The sequence below is a fragment of the Protopterus annectens genome, chromosome 2.part0, assembly GCF_019279795.1.
Source record: "Protopterus annectens isolate FY-2018-M chromosome 2.part0, PAN1.0, whole genome shotgun sequence".
Lineage (NCBI taxonomy): Eukaryota > Metazoa > Chordata > Ceratodontiformes > Protopteridae > Protopterus > Protopterus annectens.
Window position 1 is genome coordinate 252233349 of NC_056728.1, and position 26715 is coordinate 252260063.

At 38.3% G+C, this 26715-nt stretch overlaps 1 protein-coding gene across 1 annotated transcript in view; it reads right to left on the reverse strand.

The window, feature by feature from the left end:
* The window catches only part of LOC122792731 (cingulin-like), a 1533502-nt gene that overhangs the window by 730533 nt on the left and 776254 nt on the right, over positions 1-26715 (reverse strand). The window contains exon 10 of the mRNA XM_044060313.1: positions 4773-4850. Coding sequence (XP_043916248.1) covers positions 4773-4850 — 78 coding nt within the window. The remainder of the gene's footprint in view (positions 1-4772; positions 4851-26715) is intronic.

Sequence of the window (26715 nt, forward strand, 5' to 3'; positions counted from 1 at the left end):
ATCATCAGAGTCATATCTGCTACTCAGAAACACACAGGTTTATATATTCACTAATTACAAACCAATAATCCAATGAATGAAAAGTTAATCACTCAATCAATCCTTAAGGGAATATATGTTCTACTATACCTCACTAAGTAAGTAAACAAACACAATAAAAAATATATGTTATAAATAATATATACCTTTTACATAACAAAAAACACATACATTAAAAAATACTTAAAAAATACTTCAAAACCCATCCACAATACCCTAATTTATATCTATATACATAAAAATAAAATGTATAATGTATATATAAAATTCACATAGTAAAAAATTCACATAGTATAAAAACTATGCTTTAAGTGTTCATACACATCATTCATTATTACCTTCAACATTTTATGAACAATTGACTGTGCATATCATATCAAATAAGACTTCTGCCTCAAAACAGGCTTTAATGAAATACAATCATTCAAGCCTGGTTGCTTGAGTGCATTCAGCCTAAGCTGCCATTCGGATTCAAGAAGAGCTACTCTATTCCCAATGTCACCACCTTGCTCAGTAAAAACCCGATCAATGATGAAAAACAAAAATTTCTTGAAACCAGGGCATTTGACAGAATGCAAGTACAGGGCATTGTGCACATCTTTATTCCTCACACTTCTGACATCCCTTCCATCAGAGGAAAGGGGTGGCAAAGGGTCAGATGGTTCGGACATCAAGATTGGTGAGTGATGAGGTGATGTTCAGGAAAGAGGTATACACCCTTATTGGGATGTTGTTGGACCGTGGGTACCCGTTGAGTTTATTATTAAAAATTAAGAAGGAGGTGTATAAAAAGAGAAGAACTATATATTCCCCTATTTTGAGGAAGTATAGAGGTCTAGGTGATTCAGTGGAGGATGTTGGGAATATTGGTGAAAGAAAAAATGAGAGGGGTATGTTTGACAATGACCCCTTGTTTGTCTTACAGTTTAGTGAGAAAGCATCTGAAATGTGTGCTGTGATGGGAAGTTTATGGGACAATAGCTTGAGTATGGAATTAAAAACTATCATTGGATTCAAACCTTTGATTGTTTACAGTAAAGGGCCTAATTTGAAGAGCATTTTAGAAAGGAACCCAAAATTTGGGAGGTCCATGATGGGTAAGTGTGGAGCATGTAGGGCATGTAGGTTCATAGCAGAAGGGCCCTATATTTGTGTTGCCAATTTTGGACGCACCCTGACTTGTCCAGGGGTGTGTAATTGTAACAGTAAAAATGTCATTTATGTTGCTTCATGCATATCATGTCATGCATTTTACATCGGGATGACAACACGTAGGTTAAGGGATAGGGTGTTGGAGCATGTCAGAAGTGTGAGGAATAAAGATGTGCACAATGCCCTGTACTTGCATTCTGTCAAATGCCCTGGTTTCAAGAAATTTTTGTTTTTCATCATTGATCGGGTTTTTACCGAGCAAGGTGGTGACATTGGGAATAGAGTAGCTCTTCTTGAATCCGAATGGCAGCTTAGGCTGAATGCACTCAAGCAACCAGGCTTGAATGATTGTATTTCATTAAAGCCTGTTTTGAGGCAGAAGTCTTATTTGATATGATATGCACAATCAATTGTTCATAAAATGTTGAAGGTAATAATGAATGATGTGTATGAACACTTAAAGCATAGTTTTTATACTATGTGAATTTTTTACTATGTGAATTTTATATATACATTATACATTTTACTATGTATATAGATATGAATTAGGGTATTGTGGATGGGTTTTGAAGTATTTTTTTAAGTATTTTTCAATGTATGTGTTTTTTGTTATGTAAAAGGTATATATTATTTATAACATATATTTTTTATTGTGTTTGTTTACTTACTTAGTGAGGTATAGTAGAACATATATTCCCTTAAGGGTTGATTGAGTGATTAACTTTTCATTCATTGGATTATTGGTTTGTAATTAGTGAATATATAAACCTGTGTGTTTCTGAGTAGCAGATATGACTCTGATGATGCCACAGTTTGTTTGGTGAAAGCGCTTAGTCTGCATTAAAGCTTTGTTCCTACAACTTACTGGCTTCCTGTGGATTCGTTTTGGAGTGGTCTGTATTCTTCGTGTGATTATTCTTGGTTTGCCCTGTGTTGGGTGTTCGATTGACTTTAGTTCCCCATCCATGTGAAGCAGAGTTCCTCCCTAACCCAGTTCAAGTCCAACTTGGACAACTGGATGGAAAACTGGAAATTCATCCCTGGTTTGGCATCTATGTCTCCAATGGACACAGGTAACCTGTAAATGGTTCATCTCCCAGGCCAATGCTTATATTTATCAAGGGTATCAGAACTTGTCAGGGATTTGGGATGCATGGCTAGGCTTAAAAACGCCCTTGTGGTCGTTAGCCTAGTAAACACCTATGAACAAATACATTGGGGTCTTGGAAAGAGCAGTCTGAAAATGTGAGCAAAGGGGTAGAATGTGAACTGATAAGTTTAATAACACAGATTAGGAGGGGTAGCAGAATACACTTCAAGTTCCGTCATCAGAATGAAGTGCAAACTACTTAAGTTCATAGAATTTTTTTTAATTGATATGACAAGCCAAACTAAGCAGATGTCCTATATTTCTCCCCAAAATCAAAAGTAAAAGTAGTAAACAAACAATTTACACCTAACTTACCTAATAAATGACAAGAAAAAATAACATTTTCCTTTTTGCCATAACATACAACTTCAAAAGTTAAACTAACTATGTAAATGTGAAAGAAATCCAATATTAAACCAGAATGAGTAGTGTATCAATGCACTCATTGGGTAAGACACTCGGACTGTCATCAGAATTAATTTTAAGCTCAACAGTAGCACGGAGTCATTATCAAATTTTTAAAAGCAGGACACATTGTACTAACACTCTCCCCAAATTCACTTCTAATTCCACACCAAATAAATTTACACTCAGTTTGTTGTGAAAACCATAATAAAAATAAGCTACGTCTTCATAATAAAAAAACTCGTTCATTCTGCAATATTCTGATGTTTCTTAAAACTCTAGGTAAGCCTGCAGAGCACAGCTTAATTCAGACCACTGCTGCATAGCAAAACATGTAATTTCTAAGTGCTCACTAGGCCTGCTTGAAAGGCAATCCCACATTAATCTGCAGACATAACAATGCAGAATAAATACCAGACTTAACAATATCTCACTTTAATGCATGAAGTAAGACTAAATTCTTTTGTTTTGTTCTCTCATACTTTCTATACTTTAGCCTTTGTAGCACTTTTGTATATTTGTGAACAGTTATTGGATCTAGAAGAGTTTAGTAGTTTTTAGCTGTATTTGTGTGTAACCAAGAAGGAATTCTTTTATATGTGTTCAACCTAGTCTGTATTTGGTACACAAAATAGTAAAATTGCTACTGAAAAAAAAATGAATAACTCTGGTGAAAAGGACTGTAAGAATGAAACTCAGGAGCAAACTTAAATTTCTTCCTTCATCTGAAACAGTAACATTTTGAAAGCAGTGTGGAACACAGTCAATTCTGTAACAATAACGCTTGGTAGATTACAGAGAAATATCACGTTTAAGAAATAAGAAGTCATCACAGAGAAATGATTAAGGAGTCACTATCTGCATTGCCACTTGCGCATTATCTCATGAGCATGCAAACATAAAAGGACAACAGCTACCTAGTCAGCTCTGTGTGAAGTTGCACGAATTCTGTACAAGCTTTCCTCTCCCTCTCTTCCTCTTTTCTGACTAAAATCAAACTTAAATGAAATACCCTTACATGATATACAAACAGCCAAAGGAATAAAGCTGATGTCATATACACTTCACTGTGATATTATGTTGGGAACCAACAAAAGAAATGGATGCATCATCAAAGAACAGTAGTCCAGGTTTATACATTACAACTGTTTACACTAATGTGCACTAAACATAGACAAGGTCACCGAATATAAAAAAGTTGTTTATGGTCATAACTGTTCTAGGGTATTTTCAAGGTACTGTTATAATTCACACACAGTCATGGCATAAACAACTGTTCTTGTTAAAGCCCTTCAAAAGGCTTGCACACATTTAAAAAGCTGTACGTAATATGAAAGTGCAAATCTCACCCCCCCCCCAAAAAGTCAAATATCTTTCTGCACTCCCCCAGCGTCTCATCTCTACTCCCCAGTCCCCTGTGGCACTGCTTCAGTTTGTCTACACCACAGGGTCACTGTACACAACCGCATCACCACAGCAAAAGTAATACCATAATTCAGACATCTTCTCAACTAACTTAAATTTAAATCCAGTGAGTTGAAGCCAGACTTTTATAGATTACCATTAACACCAGATAAGTGTCCACATAATGCAGTTCTAAAAATGCCACTGCAGTATGAGAAAACAGACGTACTTTAGGGCATAAACAAACAGAACAAGAGTTTAGAAGGAAACTTTAAGCAAATACAACTAAAACAGTTTTGATGTCAAGCAAGACACAGACATTTATGAGTCTATGTAAGGTTATCTTCTAGTTGAAGAGATTATAAAAAAGATGGCTATAAACCCAAACATGGAAAGACGGTCTTTACTACTTAAGTTTTGTCAGGAAAAGCAAAGCACAATCCCGCACCTCATTTGAAGGTTAAAAGAACAGTTATTTAAAAAAAATAAGTTGTTTAACACAAGTAATACATCCCTGTTAACATATACTGCTGTTTTAGCCAAAATTGTTCACACAAGCCCCTTATAAATGACCTCTGTTTTGCTAAGCAGATAATGCACACAGTAAAAATGTTATCCTCACCACTGGACTTGCACGAGCAGAGCTGGCTCTGGATGAAGCTCGTGATCCGGAGCTAAGGTAGCAGCTGTAGTCTGAGGGCTAGGTACGTGAACACAAAGAGTACAAAAAAGAAAATGATAAAATGCAAAACGAGAAAGGACTATCATCAAGATGGCAGAAGCAGCAGTAATGCAGGTTTCCTGCAGCCAGACAGCAGAAAATAGGACTTACAGCTGTAAGGAAAAAAATACCACTGAATTTAGGTCACAAGGCTGGTTATTAGTTGCAGCATTATATAAATCAAAAGGAAGGGGGAGGGGATTAAATGTACAGGTAATATAAGTTTAGGTTCAGGCATCTAATGATCAGGATAAGACACAGGTCAAAAGCCAAATAACCAGAGGGTTATGCTTTTCTGACATTTTTTATAATGCTGTGACTTGAAGAATACCTATTCTGCTGCTTCATGAAGCAAAGCTGTGCCAGTGTGATTCACTTGTTTTTGAAAATAAATGCATGCTCCTCTTTTGGGTTTATTTACTGTCACTTCATGCCAACATCCTGCCACTGCCCTCTGCAGCAAATTAAATGTAATTCAAAGTGCAATACTGCTGCAGGCTACAATTTGATGGCTTTTCCACAATGACATGATAGTGATTGATGGATGTAACATGCATTAGGAGTTTTGAACACCTGCATCTGTTATGGGTAGGATGTGTATTCTTAGCTCTCCTGGCACGTTCAGAACAATTCAGCATGCATCCTGCAAAATCCATGTCTTCGACAAATTAAAAAAAACAAGAGACACTATTTAACTTCAGTAAAGTGCTGAGAGTACTTCATGCTCTGGAAGGCTACCATCTACACATAAGTAATAGACACTGATTAAAGTGGGTCTAAATTAATAAAATACAAGTTAAAATGAACTGTTAAGGAAGAGCAAACAAGAAAACAGTCATGCTGGTGGGGTGGAATTCAGCATCTTGGAAGGAAATATTCCTTGGTTCGTAATTGCTAAAACTTAAATAAAATTCCTAGGTTGGCACAGAAGTTTATGACTTTAGGATTTTCAAATGTGCTTTCTCTGATGGCCCTTAAGCCTGAACGCAGGGTCCTCATCACCTAAGAAACACTGTAACACAAGCAGGGCTGTAACTAAGACTTTGGAAGCATACACAACCTTCCATGATGCTGACTCCACTCCTGGGAAGCAATTTTCTGATTTATATAGCAAACTCTTACTTTCCTAACCAGCCTTTTACCCAAAAAAAAAAAAATGTAGCTTGGGGTTATCTGTCTCATTCCACTGCCAATTCCCTGATCCCTATTTTTCTTGTTAGTATATATGTAAGTGTCTACACTAACTGTTCTAACACTGCTATAGTCGGCTCTCAAATATAAAGTCAATGATCACCGAAACCAGTAAAAAATGGTATACTGAAAGGAACAGGTCTTACTACTGTGCATGTCAAAATATGTGAGAAATGCAACAGAGTTAAAACATTTGTATTTCATCAGCTACATGGAAACCATGGCAACCTTATCAGAGCAAAGGGTTATAACAATTGCCCTAGCCTTATTTAACCAAAGCAAAGACAATTACTGTATCCCTCACAAGCGAAGTTCAGATTGTGACTGCTGCAAGATTACTTCAAGTAGATCAACAGATAAAAGGAGCATAGAAATCCAAAGCTAAAGGACCTGATCTGATAATTAAGGTCTTTGGTAATGGACGGAAACAGATTACACAGATCTTTGCTAAATTAATTTAGCAGTCTTAAAGTCATTTGTCAGCATGTAACATGCTTCTGACAGAGACTGTCGATATAGCTTTAACACAGTGCATTGCCCTGCTGTGGCCTGGACATTTTGTAGGAGTCTAAACAAGTCCCATTACAGCCATCACACATAACCAGCAATGCATATAGATAGAGAAGACAACAGTGAGACAGAAGTATTGGATTTGACATTTGCCCAAGAGAAAATGACCATAAAAGCCTACATTACACAGACTGCCATTCAGACATTCAGCATTCTGATATGCCTGCAGGTTTCAGTCTGGAAAGAAGTGCCCCAAAATGCAGAAATGGCCTAATTTCCTCCTCTTAATGTGATCTCAAAGCATTCACGTATGAAGGCCAAAGAGCATGGTCAGTGAAGCATTGTTTAAACAGAAGAGACTGGCGCATATTACACGAAGTTTGTGCAACAGACCCAAAGCAGTCCATATTGTTTGCAAAAAGACACTTTTGAATCTAACCAGAGGAAATGTGATAGTGGCAACAGTCATCAGCCTCATCAACATAACCTGCATCTGTAAGATCATCTTTAGAGCAGAATATTTTTGTGCACTAAACCTGTAAATACCACCACTTCTTGCTGTGGTACAAGTAAACAAAAAAGTTAAGAAATCAGTACTGTAAGCTGCATACTCATCTTTAAATGTGCTGAACCTGGAAAAAAAATCAGACCAGCTCACTCACCTAACCTAGTTAAATGCATAAAGATCCATTTTGAGCTTATGGGTTAAGAGAGTTGGGCTATCTTCCCTACTCCATAGAAGAATGGATTTTCTCGGTTTCAGTTGTAGATTTATCAATATATACCATAGTCTCTAAAAATGAAAGATGGGTCAGCTTTAACTGTATGTAGTAACATTCAGGATAAAAGAACAGATGAACACCTCTGAAGAATATGAAAGCCTTGCTCACAGATATAGTCTCCAGGGATAAAAACACCTTTAGAGATGGAAGCATGTCAATAAACTGGTGGCCGTTTCAGCGACTGCTGCTTAAGCACTTTCACCGGTAGTGGAAAATTCCCTTTTCTCCATTGCTGTGTAACCTTGTACTAGGTATATTTAAACGTTGGGGGTGAGGGAGTGTGTCCCCACATAGAGGGGGTGCAGGGGGCTTGCCCCTGTGCAAAAAGAAATTTGACCCAGAGTTTCACCAAATGTTCTTTCAGTGAAACCTTTTCAGAGTTTTTGCCATCAGAGAAAGAGGTGTCTACCTATCGACATGATTCCACAAGGATGAAGGGATATCTAACTGTTGCTGCTGGTAACAGCCTGAGGTCAACAATGAAATGAGCAACTCAGAAAAAAACAACTTCTGCCCACAAGCCATGCTTTGAAACACCAGCTTCAAGAACCGCTTTCAGCAGCAGACCCAAGTAAAACACAGAGTTAAGTGCCTTGTGGTACTAAATGAGTCAATAAACCAAAATTTGGATCACATACGTTTATATGTTTGAGGCTAAAGAAAGAAAATACACAGTTTAAAGGAACTCCTGTAAATGTATAACCTTAGTGTTATAAGCAAGACACAATCACATCTTTTTGCATAGTAGTATGTTCTCCCATGAAGTAACAGAGTGAAAAAATGGCAGAAAGCTCTACAGAGCCAAGTCAATAAATATGACATTTTATTTTCCTTATACAAGTTTTTTTTTTAAATCCACTTTGCCATGTTCCCTGCCAATCAAAAGTCTTCCCTTCCATCCAATTGCCCCATTTGATTCCCATCAATGGGATAAAGGTTAATCAGTAGAAGACATCATTATGCAACCATCACAGGCTGTTTGGAATTTTTCTTAGTTCAGACCTAAAATCTCTTCACACTCAGTTGAGCACAGGGGTAGGTAATGTGCAATAGGCCAACAGCTAAGGCTACCCCATCACTTCTGCAAGGAGCGTACCCTTTGAATAGTCCTGCCTCTATTTGCAAAGCATGGGAGGTGGTTTCTCCAGTCTCCAGCAGGGAAATCTCACCTATTTAGTATGTCTCCAAGTAAAAGCACCCCACCCCCACCCCCATGGAGAGGCAAGCAAGTCACACTACTTCACTCATCGACCCTGCCCCCGGCTCTTCCACTGCTGAAGTCTCTAATTAAAAGCTGCTCACCTGAGTCTCAATCGGTGCTCCATTTTGATGACTTATGGAAGCAGTGCTGATCTCAACCAAAAACTGCAAGCTGGTGACAAAGAGCAGAATTGGGTAAGACACAGATGTGAGTCGAGAGACATAGCTTCTCAAGAGATGTACTTACAAATTATTGTGCATTTTGCTGTATGGTCTTCACAAGAAAAATAAACCTAAGTTAAGTTCTTATTCTCTGAGGTCTAGGACTTGGACAAGACTTAAAGGGATTTTTCCATTGTGAATACCACCAAATGTTGGGTAATAAACTTGTGCACTCACTTGGTGAGGCTTCACCTCATCAGTTCAATTCTCTGATCTAAAACTTGGAGAGCAGACTATACCAAAGAAAATCATTGTTAGTGCACCAACACTTACTGTATGTGGTGTTTTCTCTTTTCTTTAAGGTTGCACAACTGTGCATTTAAGCAAGGGTCATGTATATGCAAGGACTTGGCCCCAATCAAAAAGAAATGCTTTTTACATTTTTTCAACAGGATGACTTTTTCCTCTCCATTTGGTATAAGTTACAGCCTATAGTAAGTAACTTGGGGAAAAGGAGAAACACTAAATGTCTCATGATGCAAGTGACAAAACAAATGTAAAGCCATAACCTTGCTAGATGTCCATAACTCACTCAATGTCTTACATCTCCAGTATAAACAGCCTGGAGTTATTAAAGAGTTTCAGATAAATTCTTGAAGAATGTTGAGGAAAAGCCAAGACCTGCAGACAAAAGTGTTTATAAAGGCTTTAGCTAGAAAATACTTAGGAGTATCACAGACAACACTAAAGAAAATGCAACAATTGTCCTCAACACCAAGTACCAGAGAACTCTGCAAACTTGTAAACTATTATAAAAGAAGCATGATCAAGGCATTTATCTTCTTCCTAGGCAAATGTATGGTAAAAGTTTCTGGTAATATTCAGTAAAAGGTGCAAATCATTTTACCTTCCAAATTAATCTTGTGCTATTCCATATCAATAAATCCTTACAAGTCATAGCCCATTCTACACCTTTTCTATCCACCATTAATTTAAAATACTAAACTCTCTTATTAGCCATGACAACACCACCCTCCCCCCTCTAGCCCCCCTCCCCCACCCTTTTGGTCTTCCACCACTTGATTGCTAACTGGCTCAGAGATCAGACACAGTCAATCAAAATAGGGGGAAGTCACCTCCACAAAGAGACCAGTCACCAGTAGAGGTCCCCAACATTCTGTGCTTGGACCTCTTCTGTTTGGCATCTACTTTTCTGAAGTAAAAGCCAATACCAAAGGTCTCTAGTTAATTAAGCTTGCAGATGACTGCAAGCTAGGAGCAGTCATTGAATTCCTAAATGACTTGGCCATCCTGTGGGAAGGTCTGTCCAAAACAAATAACTGGTGCCAAAATCATGGGCTGAAACGAAATACTAAAAAATAGATTATGCCCCTCAGAGTTGACCCAGTATGGGATTTAGGAACTTGTGTGGATAATGACCTAATTTTTGACCAACATGCGCGCAGCTTATAAACAAAGAGACTGCATCTAGACCTAGGGATGTCAAAGTTTCTCTTTACTCAGTTCTCTAGGGATGTCAAAGTTCCTCTTTACTCAGTCCTCATTGGACCAATCATTGAATATATAATGCCCTATTTGGCAAGACATATGCAACAATGCAACATCCACACAGACACCTTACTAATAGGATACAAGGACTAAACAACATGTCCTATACGGACTAACTCAAAACCCAACTCGGCATCTTGCAGACTCCTAAGAGGTGACCTATGTCTGGCATTCAAGGCATCCTCTGACCCATTACTGATGAATTTACTGCATATCATCAAATCAAATGGCATCAGAAATACTCAGTCTAGGAATCTAAAATTCTTCTGCAACATTAAGAGAACAGTTTGGAGGAAAAGGTATATCTCACCACCACAGGATACCACTGTTATGGAACAGACTCCCCATCCAGATAAAACAAAGTTCTTCCCTGTCCATATTCAACAGCAACCTAGATCTATGGATGGGAAACAAAAAAATAATTACCCCAAGACTGCACCCTGTACAATTAATGGACAAAGGCAGCTCTCAAATCCTTTATCCCATGCATGGGTCCCCTCAAATTATCTATGGCATGATATCAGTTATTCCCATTAGGGGAAATATATAATTATCCACCATGGAATGGGTAAGGCCAATCTATAATAAATGGGATAGGTTATTTTGAGCACAAAAATGGACACTGGCTAGGCTTAAAATGCCCCACAAGGGCAGGTAGCCTAGTACTTCCCTACGAACCTACAAACCTATAAAAGTATTTCAGTAAAATTCTCTCTAACTGGAATAGTCTCTCAGCAAAACTTTGACAATGTTCCCAATACCTGCACTTCATGAAAGAACTAACAGTATACCTAATAAACCTGCTTTACAAACAAAGGATAATCTTCACTGCCTAGCTATTCTCCATCTTGTTCTTATATTCACACATTTATTTATTTGACATTTTTAACCAGATTGGTCCTACTGAACTAGAAGCCCATTTTCAGTGGAGACCCAAGGAGAAAAGCTCCACGAAATTGCATACAAATATTCATGGAACACACAAAAATGTATTTTAAGTTGTACAATATAGTAAAAATAAAAAGTAAAACATGGAATATGCACAAAAAGTTAAGCAAAATACAGTTACAATAAACAGAATGAGATTGATTTAACAGAATCTGGCAATTTCAAATATGCACAATATGTATTTACAGATATGGCATGAAATGTACAATATAAAGGCAGATTGGAGTCAATGAACTACAAAAAAGATGAACTATATATATATATAATTATAAAGTTGTAGTGGATACATAGTAGTCACATTACTACACAAGTATAGCTACTTAAAATTGTGAAAAAGGCAGATTCAAAGAAACGCAGCCATAAAGTTATTAGAGAGGAAGAGAAGTGAGTTAAAGGAAGAGAGAAAAGGTTGAGGAGATGGGAAGGTTCATGTAGGCTCCCGGCAAGGGCAGATCCATGAGGTTAAGAGAAAAAGTTTTAGTTGCTTTTTGAATTGATTTGTATTTGGGATGTTTCTAATAGAGTTAGGAAGTTTGTTCCAGGCTAAAGACACACTAATTGTAAAGCAGTTATGTATGTCAAGGAGTTGTTGGGTGGGAGCTTCTGAGAGATCTAGTGGGGGTGTAGAAGGAAACGAGGGAAGAGAGGGAGGGGTAGACAGTATCTTCACCCTGTAGTAATAGTACAATAACATTTCAGGCTCTAATCAATTATTGACTGCATCCACTAACCACTTTATACTTTCTCTTCAGTTCCTTATTTCATCTCTTGACTCCCAATTTCTCTCCTGTAGGAACTTTTCTGTACAAGCGATAGTGTATTTACATGAATCCCTGGCACTATAAACGGTTTTAAACTGTTAGACAAGATAAGATTTTAGCCTATGCAGAAGATTGTTCAATCTAATTTTATGTGCTTGTGTAATCCTTGTAATATTACATTTTTATCCTTTGCTTGTACTTCTTTGCCTTCTGCACCAAGGCTGTGGCTGAAAAAGATTGCAAGGACCAGCCCAATCACCCTGTCAACAAAGAAAGAATGAATGAATGAATAAACAAATAAATAAAACCGAGCAAAGGAGGGTAGATTTTCAAGAGGTTTATGAAAGTATTTGGCATGGAAGATGTGAACTCAGTAAAAGGAGTTTGGAGTGAATTTGCATGTTATTCCCTGAGACATAAAAACTGTGCTAGGTTAGACAGAATTTACATTTCACAGGAACATGTGCACTTCATTGAAGGTCTTGATACCCAATAACTATTTCCGATCATGTGCCAATAACAGCTAAAATAAAAGCATGGGGTAATGAAATAAAAATGAGACATTGGCACATTTCCACCTATCTGTTGAAAAGAGAGGAATTTGAGGAATGGATAATGGAGATTATTCAGGAGCTGCTAGAGATGATAGAAATTTCTTCTGAAAATATAGCTAGGGAGTGGAATAAAATTAAGGTGAAGTTTAAAAATAGAGTGCAAATAAAAGAAAGAGCTATGGTTAAGAAGTAAAGAATTATTTAGAGGGACTGATAAATGTAGAAGTACTACAGAATAGGGGGAATTTCATAGAACAAGAGGAGGATCGACTGCAGAATAATAGACAAAAATATTGGATTACCTCGACAATATGCACAAATTTAGAAAGACAGCTATTAAACAACTATTTTTTGATAACACTAAGGTACAAAAACTTTTAGCACAACTCGGGCAATAGCAACAAGAAGTAGAAAGGGCTATCGCCAAACTTAGGGAGCCTAAAATATGGAATGCAACAAGAGATCCTGCAGAGGTATCAGAAATATTTTGGAAATTCTATGAAAGTCTCTATAAAGCACATTGTCTCCATGGAGACATGAGAACCAGACAGCCAGTTTGTTTTTATCAGATAGTTTCCATGGAAACATGAAGACCAGCTGCAGAAATGTTACTCAGCATACATGTATTTGCTAGAAAAAAGCCTCATAATATTCAATGTTCTTTTTCTTGCTCTCACTTAAAACTTGTTACTAAATCAATCTAAGATCTTTAATCCAGTCGTTCTTCCATGCAAGAATGATAAAAAGCACAATAATTTTGTTTTATCATGCTTTTTTTTATACTCCAGCACCTACATTTCCTAAACCTGAAAAAGAAGAAACAGAAAAGGTAGAAAGAAAAGAAAAAAAAAGGACAGCAGCACCTGTTTCAATCCCCTATTACACATAAAAATACCTGAAAAAAACATTACTTTATAGCTTGTAAAGAAAACCACATGCCATGAAATTAGTACTATTTAAGAAATAAATCTTTATTTACAGTTAACTTTCTACCTCCTCTTCCCCTTCCCAAAGCACTTTTCTAAACATTAATGACATGAAGTGGGGCATACGCTTTAGAGTCCCCAACAAGTCCAACAACTTCTGAAAAAGTCCAATATTTCCAGATTTTCTAGTTTTGCCAAATTTCTCAAATATAATTATTGCATTGTAATCGTACATTAAGTTACTGTTTTTTTATTACTGATCATCTCCAAAATCCTGTCTCTGCTTAATTTCCAACATACTCTCATTTCTTCTAGTCAACTCTCGTGCTCCCCTCCTCTCCAACATTTTCTGTTGAAAAACTTGAAAAGGTTTCATAGGTACCAGTCACTCTGTGGTCTGTATTACCAGAACAACAAGAAGCAGAGTCTCCTTCTGTTTCACAGCTTACTTTTTGTTGGACAAACTTTTGTATTTCCTCCTTGGCATGTACTTCACCAAAAAATGATTTTCACCTCCAAGGAGGAATACCTTGAAGACAACTGGGTACAGCAGTTTCAATCTCACACCTGCATCTCAACATTCCCTGAACAGGGGAATAAATTTGACTACTCATTGTATACCAGACAGAAGGGAGCATTCTCCACAAATACTCTGTCTCCCACTTTTAGTACTTTCTCCTTCTGTCACAGTTTTGTCAGAATCAACTTCCTTTACTGGAAGGATTGCATCTTTACTATTAAAGGTCTAGATTGCTTTTCTTATAGCCAGGTTTGGCACATACACACAATATGTCCTTTCATCTAACAACTGCTGTGGAATACCAGTCCAGTTGCTTATTTGTGCTTTCATAAAATTAATGCAGTCTGTTCCTTCCAGCTTTCCTGTTGTAGCTAAAAATCTCAGGTTTTCCCTATGTGCTCTGTTCTCTAATTCTATTTTTAAAACATCTCTTCCTGAGCAGTCTCGTATTCGGCCAGCGTTTTCTTCATTTTAACCTCTGATCTTTGCAGCTTTATCATCTCATTTGAATATCTGTTTAAAGCTTCTGCCATTTTTTCCAACCTTTTGTTCTTTGCACCGACATTCTCCATCAGTGTTTTGTTTATTTTAAGCAGGTCTGTATGCAGTTGTCTTGTATCTTCCTGTAGGTTACTGGAAAGTCATGTCTGGAGGTTGCATTGCTTTTTGCTGAACAGCTGCAGAACTTTCTCCAGTCAGTGTTTCTTCCTCACTTTTTGTAGCTGATTTATTTTCCAGGTTTTCTGTGTTTCTTTATTCCTGACATCCAGGCAGTGCACTTACTAGCCAGTTACTGAAATTTACCCATAAACACAAGTCTACAGGCCTTCTCGGCTGAGTTTCTGTTTTCACACTGGGAGAGCTAGAAATAAGCTGTTGCTCAATGTGCAGCTTCTTGGAGGTAGGCTTCTCTTCCCCCTGAGACCAGATCCAGTTTGTAATGTATAATAAAGGTATAAAGATTAGCCCAAGTTATGGCTGCAAATATGTCATCCATAAAAGTCTGGATAAAAACACTGACAAAGTTGCCATGGATCTAGTAGAGTGGGCTCTTAAAGGTTCTGGTAATGAAATACCCAATTTACTGTAGACAAACATATACAGTCGTTAAGCCATCTTACCAAAGTTACTTTTGTATCTGATTTACCTAGTCTGGCATCTGCAAAGGAGACAAATAGTTGATCAGATTTTTTAAATTATTTTGCATGCTTGAGTGATTTTTATTTGGGCTGACACGTGTTGATAAAGAATCGACCGCTGAATTGCTAGCATCCACTGAAGAATCCTCATATGGAATCTCGTTACAGTAACTAAAATTATGGCCACTGCTTGTAGAGTCAATCGTGTTGATATAGTTGTACTGTGAATTATCTTCTTAGCTTGGAATCTGATAGTCTTTACTCTTGCAAAAGGAAAAGAAGCCGTTACTGATACTGTGTTGAAAATTGTTCCTATAAACTCCAGTTATCTGAGATGGTTTTGAGATTTGTTGTAATTTATGGTAATTCTTAGAAAGAAGCAGTCTCCAGTCCCCGGTTTTCTTTGGCACTAAAAAGAATCTTGAGTAAATTCCAGATTATATCTGGTCTGGTGGGACCTCTTGGATGATTCTTTTTCTCTAGCATCTTTCATATTTCTGGTACTGCTATTTTCCTCTGAGGTGAGGATTTCTTGGAATGCTTGCAGCATTTAGAGCATTGCCCTCATCTCTAGAACATTTATATGCAAATTGGCCTCCAACTGGGGACCAAGTGCCTTGGACTGTTGTTCCCAGATGATGACCCCCCCCCCCCAATCTGGGAAATGTCTGTGGTCACTATGGCTTGGAGTGGAAGAACAACAAAAGGACGGCCCATTGGAATCTCGTCGGAACGAAGGCACCAACTCAGGTTAATTGGTAATTAGGACTTGATGAGAAAGAGGATGGGTCAGCAGCAACCACTGTGACACTAGAAGCCATTGTAGAATTCGCATGTGAAATCTGGCAAGAGGAACCAAGGTGAAGGAGGCTGCCATGGAACCTAGTGCTTGTAATAACTGCCTTTCAGCTACTGTTCTGCTGTGAATGATTAGGTTGACTTCGTGTCTTATTCTGTGAAGCCTTTCCTGGGGGAGAGAAGCAATGCAAGTGCTTGTGTCGAATACTGCTCCAATGAACTCTAAATGTTGAGTTGGTTCTAAATGGGATTTTTCATAATTGACTAATTCCCAGTAATGACAATGTCTGAAAGGCATAGTCCCTTGCCTGTAGTAGTAGATGACTGGTGGTTGTGGTAAAGAGCCAGTCGTCTAGATACGGAAACATCAGGAATCCTTGCAGTCTGAAGTGGGCTGCTACCACTGTCATGCATTTGGTCAACATCCTGGGGGCTGTGGTGGGACCAAAGGGCAGGGCTCTGAATTGGTAATGACTGGCTCCCAGCCGGAAGCACAGAAATCTTCTGGAACATTTGTCTATTATGTGATAAGCCTCCTGAAGATCAACTGAGCATATCCAATTGTCTTTTCCTAAGAATGAAAGTATAAACTGAATAGAGACTATCCAGAATTGTGTATGCCAAACTGATTTGTTCAACACGCAGATCCAAATCAGTCTCCAGTCCCTTGTTTTCTATGGCACTATAGAATCTTAAGTAAACCCGGATCCCATCTGGTCTGGTGGGACTGTTTGGATGACTTGTCAAGCATTGCTGTGACTTTGTGAAACATCTGGGATTCTTTTTGGATAATTGGGATGGTTTGAAAATGGAAAGTTGTAACCTCCGCATATAATCCTCTACGCCCAAATGTCGGATGTTATTTGAAGCCAGGCAGGGAGGTGCATGGATAAGTGTCTCCCGACTGCCTCCATGGGAAGGCAATCAGGCCTCTGTTTAGGAGCACTGATAGGAGTTACCAGGGAAGGAACCCTGGAACCGTGATTATGCGGGCCACCTCAGTCTCTAGCACAGCATCTTTGATTGCAACTCTCCCCCTCTGCCCGGGGAGAGTTGCTGCCATGCGAGTCCTGGAAAGGCCCTTGGGACTTTTCAATCCATAGTTTCCCACTCCTCTGGTTCCTGGAATAGGGCCGTTGAGGAGTGTAAAAATATCAGATAGTGTCTTTCCATCCTTCGCACTTCTGGTAAGGGTCTCTAACTTTAGGGCTAAAATGGGATGTTCCATCAAAGGGAGCATTGATGAAAGAAGACTTAAATGGCTCTGCAAATTCACATAAGTGCATCCAAGCATATCTCCTTATGGCTACGCCTGAACCCACTGCCCTATTCATCTCTTCAGCTGCATGTTGCCATAATCCTCATGAACAGATTACAAACTGACTCAAGATTTGCCAGCTGGGAAGCTACCTTGTCCTGCACTTCCCTCAGCTATGGCTCTTGTCAGATTATCTGAAAGTTCCTTTATTAGGTCTTCGCTGGAGTCTCGTGAAATGTGCCATACAGATCAAGGACCTGAGCTCAAAGGTTGACAAAGCATATATATGCTTCCCAAATCTATCTATAATCCTAATAGTCCTAGACTCCTTGTTAAAAGGATGGACAGTGGGACTCTCGTCTGCGAGTTCCTTCTTGGTGGCTACTGCAACCACCATAGTATCTACTGGAATACCTTTAGACCAATGTTGCTGATTCTCCGGAGCTGACAAAATTCGGTTTGGTCTCTTAGGGATTGGTCTGATGGAATCCAGAATTTTCTAAGTCCGCTGAGCAATCAATTTAATTAAATTGTCAGTGAGCAGAGAAATCCAAGTCGTACAAGGTCAGGCCCAGAAAGCCTGCAGGTATACAGACTCCTCTGAAGAAGATTGGTGGGATGTCCAGCCACCCCTCTGCTTTAGAAGTTCTAAAATATCTCCAAATGAGAGGTCTTCTGGAGGGTGACCTTGGGGAACCTTCTCTTTCATCAAAATCGATATCTTCTGTACAAGACTCTTCAGGGGGAGTCCAAGTCATTCCTCTTGCACTTTCTCTTCATGGGTGGGATTTGCTGGAGAGGTATCTGAAGAGGTCATAACTACCGTTGTAGTATCCTGAGGCTTTTGTGCCCTCTGTCTTAGGGCTGAAGCTGGTGGTAGCTCTGGATGAGAAGGACTAGGTTGTTGACCCAACGAGGATGGCATAGACTGCGAGCCCACAATGGACAAGGCCCTCTTCATAGCCGGGAAGGCAGCCCCCCCATAAAAGGGTGGGAGCCCAGAACGGAGAGAGACTCCCTCAGAACCATGGTAACACACTGCATCGAGGAAACTGCCTCCGAAGCCAGGACCGAGCTTATGTGTGCTGAAGCCCCAAGGAGCATGGACAGCTCCAAAAAACGTGGAGTAGAACCATGCTCCCTGGAACAGACAAAGAAGCTTCGGCTCCAGGTTGTCCCCAGTTCAGACAGAGCCGAAGAGCTCAAGGCTGTGACTGGTGCTGGAGACACAAGTCTGAGCAGCACCGAATCAGTCAAAACCAGAGCTGCTGGGGAAGGGAGCTCTGAAGTCTCAAATGGCATCAGAGGAGGAATGGTAATTGGTTTATGAATTAGAGATGTTCCAGGGCCAAAGATGTTGGGAACCGAAGTGGTGGATAATCCCCTCACTGCCAAAAGCTGATCCACCAACCTCAGAACATCAGAGTCTGTGAGGCTCTTGGTGGAACGGACCGAAGAGACTGAGGGGGACTAGTATCTGTCCAAAAAGTGACTCTAGATTCTTTCTGCATATGGAATAATAGACAGAGTATCTTGTCCTTGGCAAATCCTTAAAAGAATACTCTTTTAGTTCCGATAACTGAGGAACAGATGATGTAGTAGAAGTTGGGTCCGAATGCTTAGTCGGTTCCGAACATGTCAGTGTAGAAGATGGCTCCAATGGTACCAAAACTACAGCTGTTTTCTCGGTTGGCTCCAAAGAAACAAAGACAGCTTGGGAAGTCTTAGCCTTTCTAGAAGTAATTTCTGAGGAATCGTTGGGAACTGAACGACTTCTCTGCATGGAAGATAAGGAAGAACTGGCTGCAGATATCACCTCAGTCAGATTTCAAAAGATCTTTCAGTATTAATTTATTTTTTCTTTCTAATAGGGCCTGGTTTCTAAAGCCATGAGAGATGGCACAGTCTTCCTGAAGATGCACCGGGCCCAAGCAGTACACGGATAGAGTGTGTTCATCTGAATTAGGGAGTTTACAATCACACTTCTGGCATCTCTCAAATCCAGAAGTGATTCTAGTTCTCAGTCATTAGGGGAGAAAGGGAGATAGAATAGAAAGGCAAATACCAACAATAGTATTCAAGAAATGATCTACAAATAGGTAAACTGACAGAAGAGTACCAACAATGGTACACAGAAGTACCTCAAAGGTAAGATTACCAACAATGGTAACAGAGAAAAAAACACAAGCATGGTTGGAAAGAGAAGCTGGGCAGTTAAGACCTAAAAGATGAGATGAAAAGATAGAAATTTAAAAGGATATAAAAGATTTTGAAAATGCACACAGAAAATAATGGCTAGCTCAAGAGTAGGAGTGAAAAACGCATTTGGCATTTTAAAGCAGTAAATGAGATCTGAGGTAACTGAGAAAAGCATTATGGGTAAGGTGAAGCTCAAGAGTTTTTGGAGGGTGCAAGCTGTAGTAATGGTAAAGTCGGTTCTGAGATTCATATCTGAACCCACTGTCAAGTATTATGTGAAGATAGACATCATCAGACCAGGTATGTTTAGAAAGTTCTTGTAGATGAGCTTTAAAGCATGGTTCTAAATTCAGGGTGGTTGCTGAGATTTCGGACTATGAGTGGGATGGCCTGCCAAGTTTATACGTGCTGTGGTGGTAACACTGCCCAGGGAACTAGATGCCAGGAACTCAGTTACATATTACTTTTCATTTTAAAATAGACCATTAGCTTGTCCACTTTAGTGCATGGATGAGACATTAAATTGAGGTCCCATCTGCTTGAGTTGGTGGTAGCTCAGGTGGACGTAAAAGATTCTACAGTACCAATCAAAGAGAGGAGTCCTTTATTAAAATCCATAACACAATATAGGGTCTATATCATATAAATCGACATTTGAAAATATTCCAACTCCGAGACCGCACTACAGTCGGGGAATGGGCAGGTGTGACAGAAAGGCCAATTGATTTCTTTCCAAGATTTGGCTGTACGACAAACTCAGCGTTCGACATTTTCGTGTTGAGTAAAGATCCTTCGACATTTTCAAATATCGATCATATAATATAGACCCACAATATTCTATATACAAATTTTACATCATACTTACAATCTTACATATTTTCAAAAAAAGAAAAAAAACTTTTCCACTTTTAATATTTTGATTTTCCCCCACTCCTTTATCTACAACCAAAACCTTATTTTCTTGAAATGTTTTGACAGTATCCATTTCCCATTACATTTTATCTTGTTGGTCCTTTCATTCCAGACAATCCATACTAAACAAAACAAATTTTCATCTAATCTACATAATTTTGTTTCACATTTTCATAATATTCATACTCTATCATGTCCATATTTATACTTTTGACACTTTTTAATTCCTTTATATTATAGTTTCCACATCTCTCTTCCCATAACTGATTTACTGTCCTACATTTCAGAAAAAACATGTTCAATAGTCTCTATTTCCCCACAATATGTACAAACTTTTCTTATATGGCATGTCTGCCTTTACTGGAAGCCTATTTATGGATAATCTCCACAGGAAATCTATACATTCCACATATTTTTCACATCTTTTCATTCTTGATTTTATAGCTTTTATTTTCCTGTCTCCCTAACGCTTCCAATGATAACTATAACACATTTTTATTATATTTTCATACCATTCCTTCCTATTTTTCTATATTACTAAAATCATTTTTCCATAATATTTTCTCCTGATCTATTTTCATTTTCATATAAACAATTCCTTTACTTCTTTTAAAAAGATTTAAGCTTTTCCCAAACTGCTTTATATTTTACTTCTATTATTTTATTAGCATGTTTTCTTTTATTCCTGTTAATACTTTATATAAATTCAATAAAGATATATGCACAGTTGGGTTTATTAAACCCAAACCGCTATCATTTTTCATAACATAAAAAATCCTCTTTTAAAGGGGCTCAATACAGTTCCTCATATTAAAAAAAAAGAATCATCTTTCACATTCCACTGGTATCATAAGTACATTATCTGGTTGTGCCATCTTATCCAGTATTACTGAATTGAATAAACATACTTTTTTCTTAAATGTGAGTTTAAATGTTTGCCAAAACATACAAATGTTCCTTATTTTATGTATCATCTTATTCCATTGTGTCAGTCTCTGTTGCTCATTACCAAATCTTACTTCCAAGATTTCTATTTCTTCTTTATTAAACTGAATATCCTCTATTTTTCCTGAAAATTTCAGTCCTTTAATCTTTTCCTCGTTAACATTCAAACATAATACTCCTAATTATTTGACTGTTTTTATAGCTATTCTCTTCCATTCTTTATTTTTCACAATTATTACTAGGTCATCTGCATAAGAAAACATTACTGGGATCTGAATTCCCTGTGGTGTGCAATATTTAGCTTCCTCCACTGCTAAATTTATCTAACAGTTGCATTCATACTTAATGCAAATAAACTACTACTTGCTGGAAATTTTTGTTTGATACCACTTTTAATTTCTATTTTCTCACTTATCCAGCCATTAATTATTAGTTTTACTTTATTTCTTTATACACTGACAGCAAAATATTAACTATTTTATTACTTTTATTATATTCTTTTAAAAATTCCCATAGTACTTAATGCTATACATTATCAAACACTTTATTTACATCTCCTATTAATATTTTCAATTCTGTTTTTCTATTTATCACATCATCTACCAATTATCTTATAATCATTAAAAGCTCTTGGCTCCCTTTTCCTTTTATTCCAAAAACTGCCTCATTCAACAGCCTGTTAGCTTTGCTTACAAATATTTTTTCTATTTTCATAAAAATCGTATAATCAACATTGTTCAATACTAATGGTCTCAATTTTTTATATCTACTCTCTCATTTTTTTCCATATAAAAATGTAATTGCACCCATACCTTTCCTATCATTTACCCCTTTCTCAAACCAATCATTTAACACCTCTAAAAATACTCTTTTTGCCAGTCTTGCATATCTCTGTACATCAGCTATTCAATTCCATCTAAACCTGTAACTGCTTCTACATTTACTGTTTTCAAAAATGTTCTACTTTTATCATTGTAATCTTTTCTTCCATTCTCTTATCTTTAGTCAATTTTTTAACAATTTGTTTTCCTATAGTTTCACATTTTAAAAACTATTCAGAATGTCTTTTTGTCTGCATGACCTCATTGCATATTAACTACATTTCCTTCAGCATTCCTTAGTTCTCTCATTATTCTTTTAAGAATTGTACTTATATATGGTGCTGCTACTTTTCTTCCTTGTAAAAATATCTTTGTTTAAATAACTTTTTAAAATTTTTTTCTTGATTCATTTCATATAATTTTTTTCTTTTTCTAATTTTTTTTCTTTACTTATGCCTTTAAAGACTTCACTAATTTCCTCGTATTTACAACTACCTTGTATTATTTCTGTCCTTTGCCATTCCAGTACTTCTTTATTTATATTTTTCTTTTAAACTAATCCACCAACTTGTCCAATATTTACAAAATCTTCTCATGTCTATATGATCTAACCATAATTGACGTTTTATATTCCTTACATAATCATTAAAATCTCCTTCACTGATTCTTTTTTATACCTCTACCTATTTTATATAACATTTTCTCTTGAAACCCTATCTAAATTGCTACATGGTCTGTGAAACATGTAATTTTCACTCCTTTGTGTAATATTGTTAAACTCTCTGATCATATAAAATAATCAGTTTCAGTTCTCAAATTACCCCTTTTGTATGTCCAGTGTTTGTTTTCCCTTAAATTCCTTTATCACTTTTAATCAAGTCCAGAATAACTTTTACATCTGCACCTTTTAAATCACAGTTAACATCTCCCACTACCATAATCTGTATATTCAAACATAATTAAGCATTTTTCTAAACATAATCTCTCTTTCTTTCTGTAAAGTGTGTGCTCACCCTGTATATCTGGTTCTTCTATTTTATATCCACTATTAATATTCTTCCTAATACTAATGTGCAATCCATAATTTCTACACATTCTTTACATAAAATTGCTATGCCTGACCATTTTTCTTCTCCTATACTCCACGTAACCTTACCTTCCCATAACCCATTTACTTGTATTCTTTCATCCTCTGCTGTTATTCTTATGTCTATCAATATTATGATATCCATATCCAACAATCTACACCATTTCAACACTCCTAACCTTCGTTGAACATTGTTTATACTATTCACATGTATGGCTAGGATTCTCACTTTGTGGAAAAGTTTCTATTGCTTATATCTTTTTCCTTTTTTGTTTACTCCTATCCCTATATTTTTTCCCTGTGTCCCACGCTGATTCGGTCTCGCCGTAGGCTGCTGGCTTTGCCCGCTGTTCGTGCTGCATTCCACCCTATCCACTACAGCCTAAAAAAACCTCCCTATTAAGGACTTCTAATAAGGAACTCTGCTTAAGCCCGCTGAGGAGCCTGCAAAAGATAGCCCCCCCCCAAGATATTTCTAAAAAGTGTATGCACTGCAATTTGTAAAACATAACTGCTACTAGTGTTGTTACCCATAGTGTCAGTACTTTTTCCCTGCGTTAACTAAGCAGCCTACAGTGTTTTTGTTTTACTTCTCTATTTGTCCCTTATTCTCTCCCACCCACTAAGCTACAGACTATATTATTTGCCACTAGGTGGCACAGCTCATCCACTAATCTGAGAAAGATTACTTTTATTCTTGTTCTGCTTTCTCCTGAGGTGTCCCCCACTCTCTTCACACATCAACACCTCTAGCCTGCTTAAAGTTGTGCATTGCTTCTCTACTTTTCTTCCCCACACACTCCAGCCCACCTACCGTTGCTGTTCCTGTTCTTCCTGTAAGGTCCCACATTTCTCCTACAGCTGGCTGATTGGTTTCTGCCACCACCTCCTCTCCAGCTCTTCCCACTCCGTTCGCCCTACTGGCTCACTCCGCTCCCCTACCCTGCCCCCAATTCCCACCCGCCCCCAGTACAACTACATTTATAGCTTTCTAACCACTCCCATATAAACCCCACCCATCAAATTAAGTCCCTCTCTCTAAACCCTATCACTATCCTAGGCCTATTGTCATATACCAACCCACCACCCACTACTTGCATCACCCTCCACCCTTCCATATCCCTGTGGATACCCCTTCACACATTCCATTGTAATCCTCACCTCTCATACTTATTAACCATCTCTCTTCCTACACATCCCTCTCACTTAACTCACACACTGTCTCTTACCAAGCAAACAAAACCTGCCTATGCTCTACTACCATTATTTCTAAGCCTAATCCTCTTCTGCCTACTCTACCTTACTAGTCTCCCACACCTTCAGCACTCTGCTCCCTTTCACACAACTGCAATTTACATTAAAAAAAGACTTTCCCTCTACAACCCAAGCCTCCCCCCAAACCCCCCCCACCTCTACAAACATAATGAATCATTTCTATTTCAAAGGAAGCTCTTCCTTACTCATAGTAAACCACTTCCCATACCCACCAAACTCATCTCATTAGGTTCCAACATCTACACCTATGACCCATTGAACACTGATACCTATCCATACTCTACTCTAAATGTATCACCCTCCTCCTCCGTTCTGGAGACATACACCCTAACCCAGGGCCTTCACACAATTCCACCTCTAAACCTCATACACATAGCTCTCCCCTACACCACAAATCTCTTCTCCTTGCCACACTTAATGCCACGAGCCTTGGTAATAAAATACCTTACTTTCATGTCTGGATCTCTTATAACAAACCAGATATTCTCTCTATCACAGAAACCTGGCTAAAACCACACATAAAAGATACTGAAATTACACCCCATAACTATAAACTTACAAGTGACAGACCCCAAAAGAAAGGTGGAGTAGCCACCTTACTCTTCTCCTCCTCCTTAACAGTAACACCCTATACTAAGCCCATACCCTCATTTGACACTGCCGAGCTAACCCTCGCCTTTCTCAAAGTAAACAACAATAAAACGTTATGCATTGCCTCCCTGTACATTCATCCTGGTAACAATATCCTATACTAGAAGATATTCTCACCTGGTTCACCTCCAACAAACAATGAGAGAATAATCCTAGGTGATGTCAACATAAACTGGTCTTCCATTGACTCATCTACCCCTTTTCAAAGCATCAACCTATATCAATTCACACAGCTAATCAAACCCCTACTATACCAAATAAAGATTACACCACAGGTAGCATCCTTGACTGGATACTAGTCTCCCACCCAGACCGAGTTTCTGATAGTGGTACTCTCCCAGACACCCTAAGTGACCATCTCCCTGCCTACATACGCTATTCCCCCTCCACCCTCCTCCTTCAGCACAAACACATTACCAACCACAACATGCAAAACTTCAATCCCCTAATTTTCTCTAATGCCTTAAAACAGATAGACTGGAACCCTCTAAAGTCCCTCCCTTTAGATGCCACTGTCTCACTTTTCAATAGAATTTTCACTGATATACTTAACCACTTCGCCCCCTGTAGAACCAAAAGACTTGGATCCAAAACAGCTCCCTGGCTAACTAAAGACACAAAACCTCTTATGCATCACTGAGATAAAATCTGGAAATACTATAAAAAATGCAAAACTCCCAACTTTCTTGCCGAATACAAGCAACTGCGAAATCAAGTAAAAAAAGAAATAGTCACTGACTGCAAACTGTACTACCTTAAACTTCAAAATAATCATAAAACCAACCCCCAAAAATGTTGGAATAGTATTGCAAAAATACTATCTCCAGGCAAAAAAGAGAACCCTTGCCCTGACCGAGACACACCAGACCTCCAACTAGCTATCAAATTCAACTCCTTTTTCATTGACTCCATAGGCAAACTCACCTCTTCTTTCCCTAATAACATCCCCCCCAACTTAACTGAAACCAAAAACTCAACACCCAAGAACCCGGAGTCCTCCCCTTTTACTCTCAAATCCATTCCTACTCACACTATAAAAAAGCTCCTACAAAAGTTAAAACCTTGCTCTAATGCCCCAGATGACATCCCCTCCAATTTTCTCCAACTAGCTGCTGATGGCATAGCCCTTCCAATCAGCACCCTAATCAATCGCTCCATTCAGGAGTCCTATGTACCATACCTCTGGAAAAAAGCCTTCATTATCCTCCTCCATAACGGAGGTACAAACTGTTCAATCTCCAACTTTCGCCCTATTGCTTATCCTACCCCCTATCGCTAAGATACTCAAAAAATTTATTCACCTCCAACTATTACCCTACCTACTGGACAACCAACTCCTAACTCCTACCCAACACGGGTTTAGACCAGGAAATAGCACCACCACTGCCCTTCTTTCCTTCCTTGAAATCATTAATTCTGCTCGTGACTCTGGGAACATAGTTTCTACCCTTCTCCTAGACTTATCCAAAGCTTTCGACACAGTCTCTCATGAGCTTCTGCTTTCTAAACCCTCCCATCTTAATCTCTCCTCCTCTTCTATCAAATGGTTCACCAGCTATCTCTCAGCCAGGGAACACGCTGTAAAATGGAACTATTGTACTTCCTCCTTCCTTCACACCCCAACAGGCGTACCCCA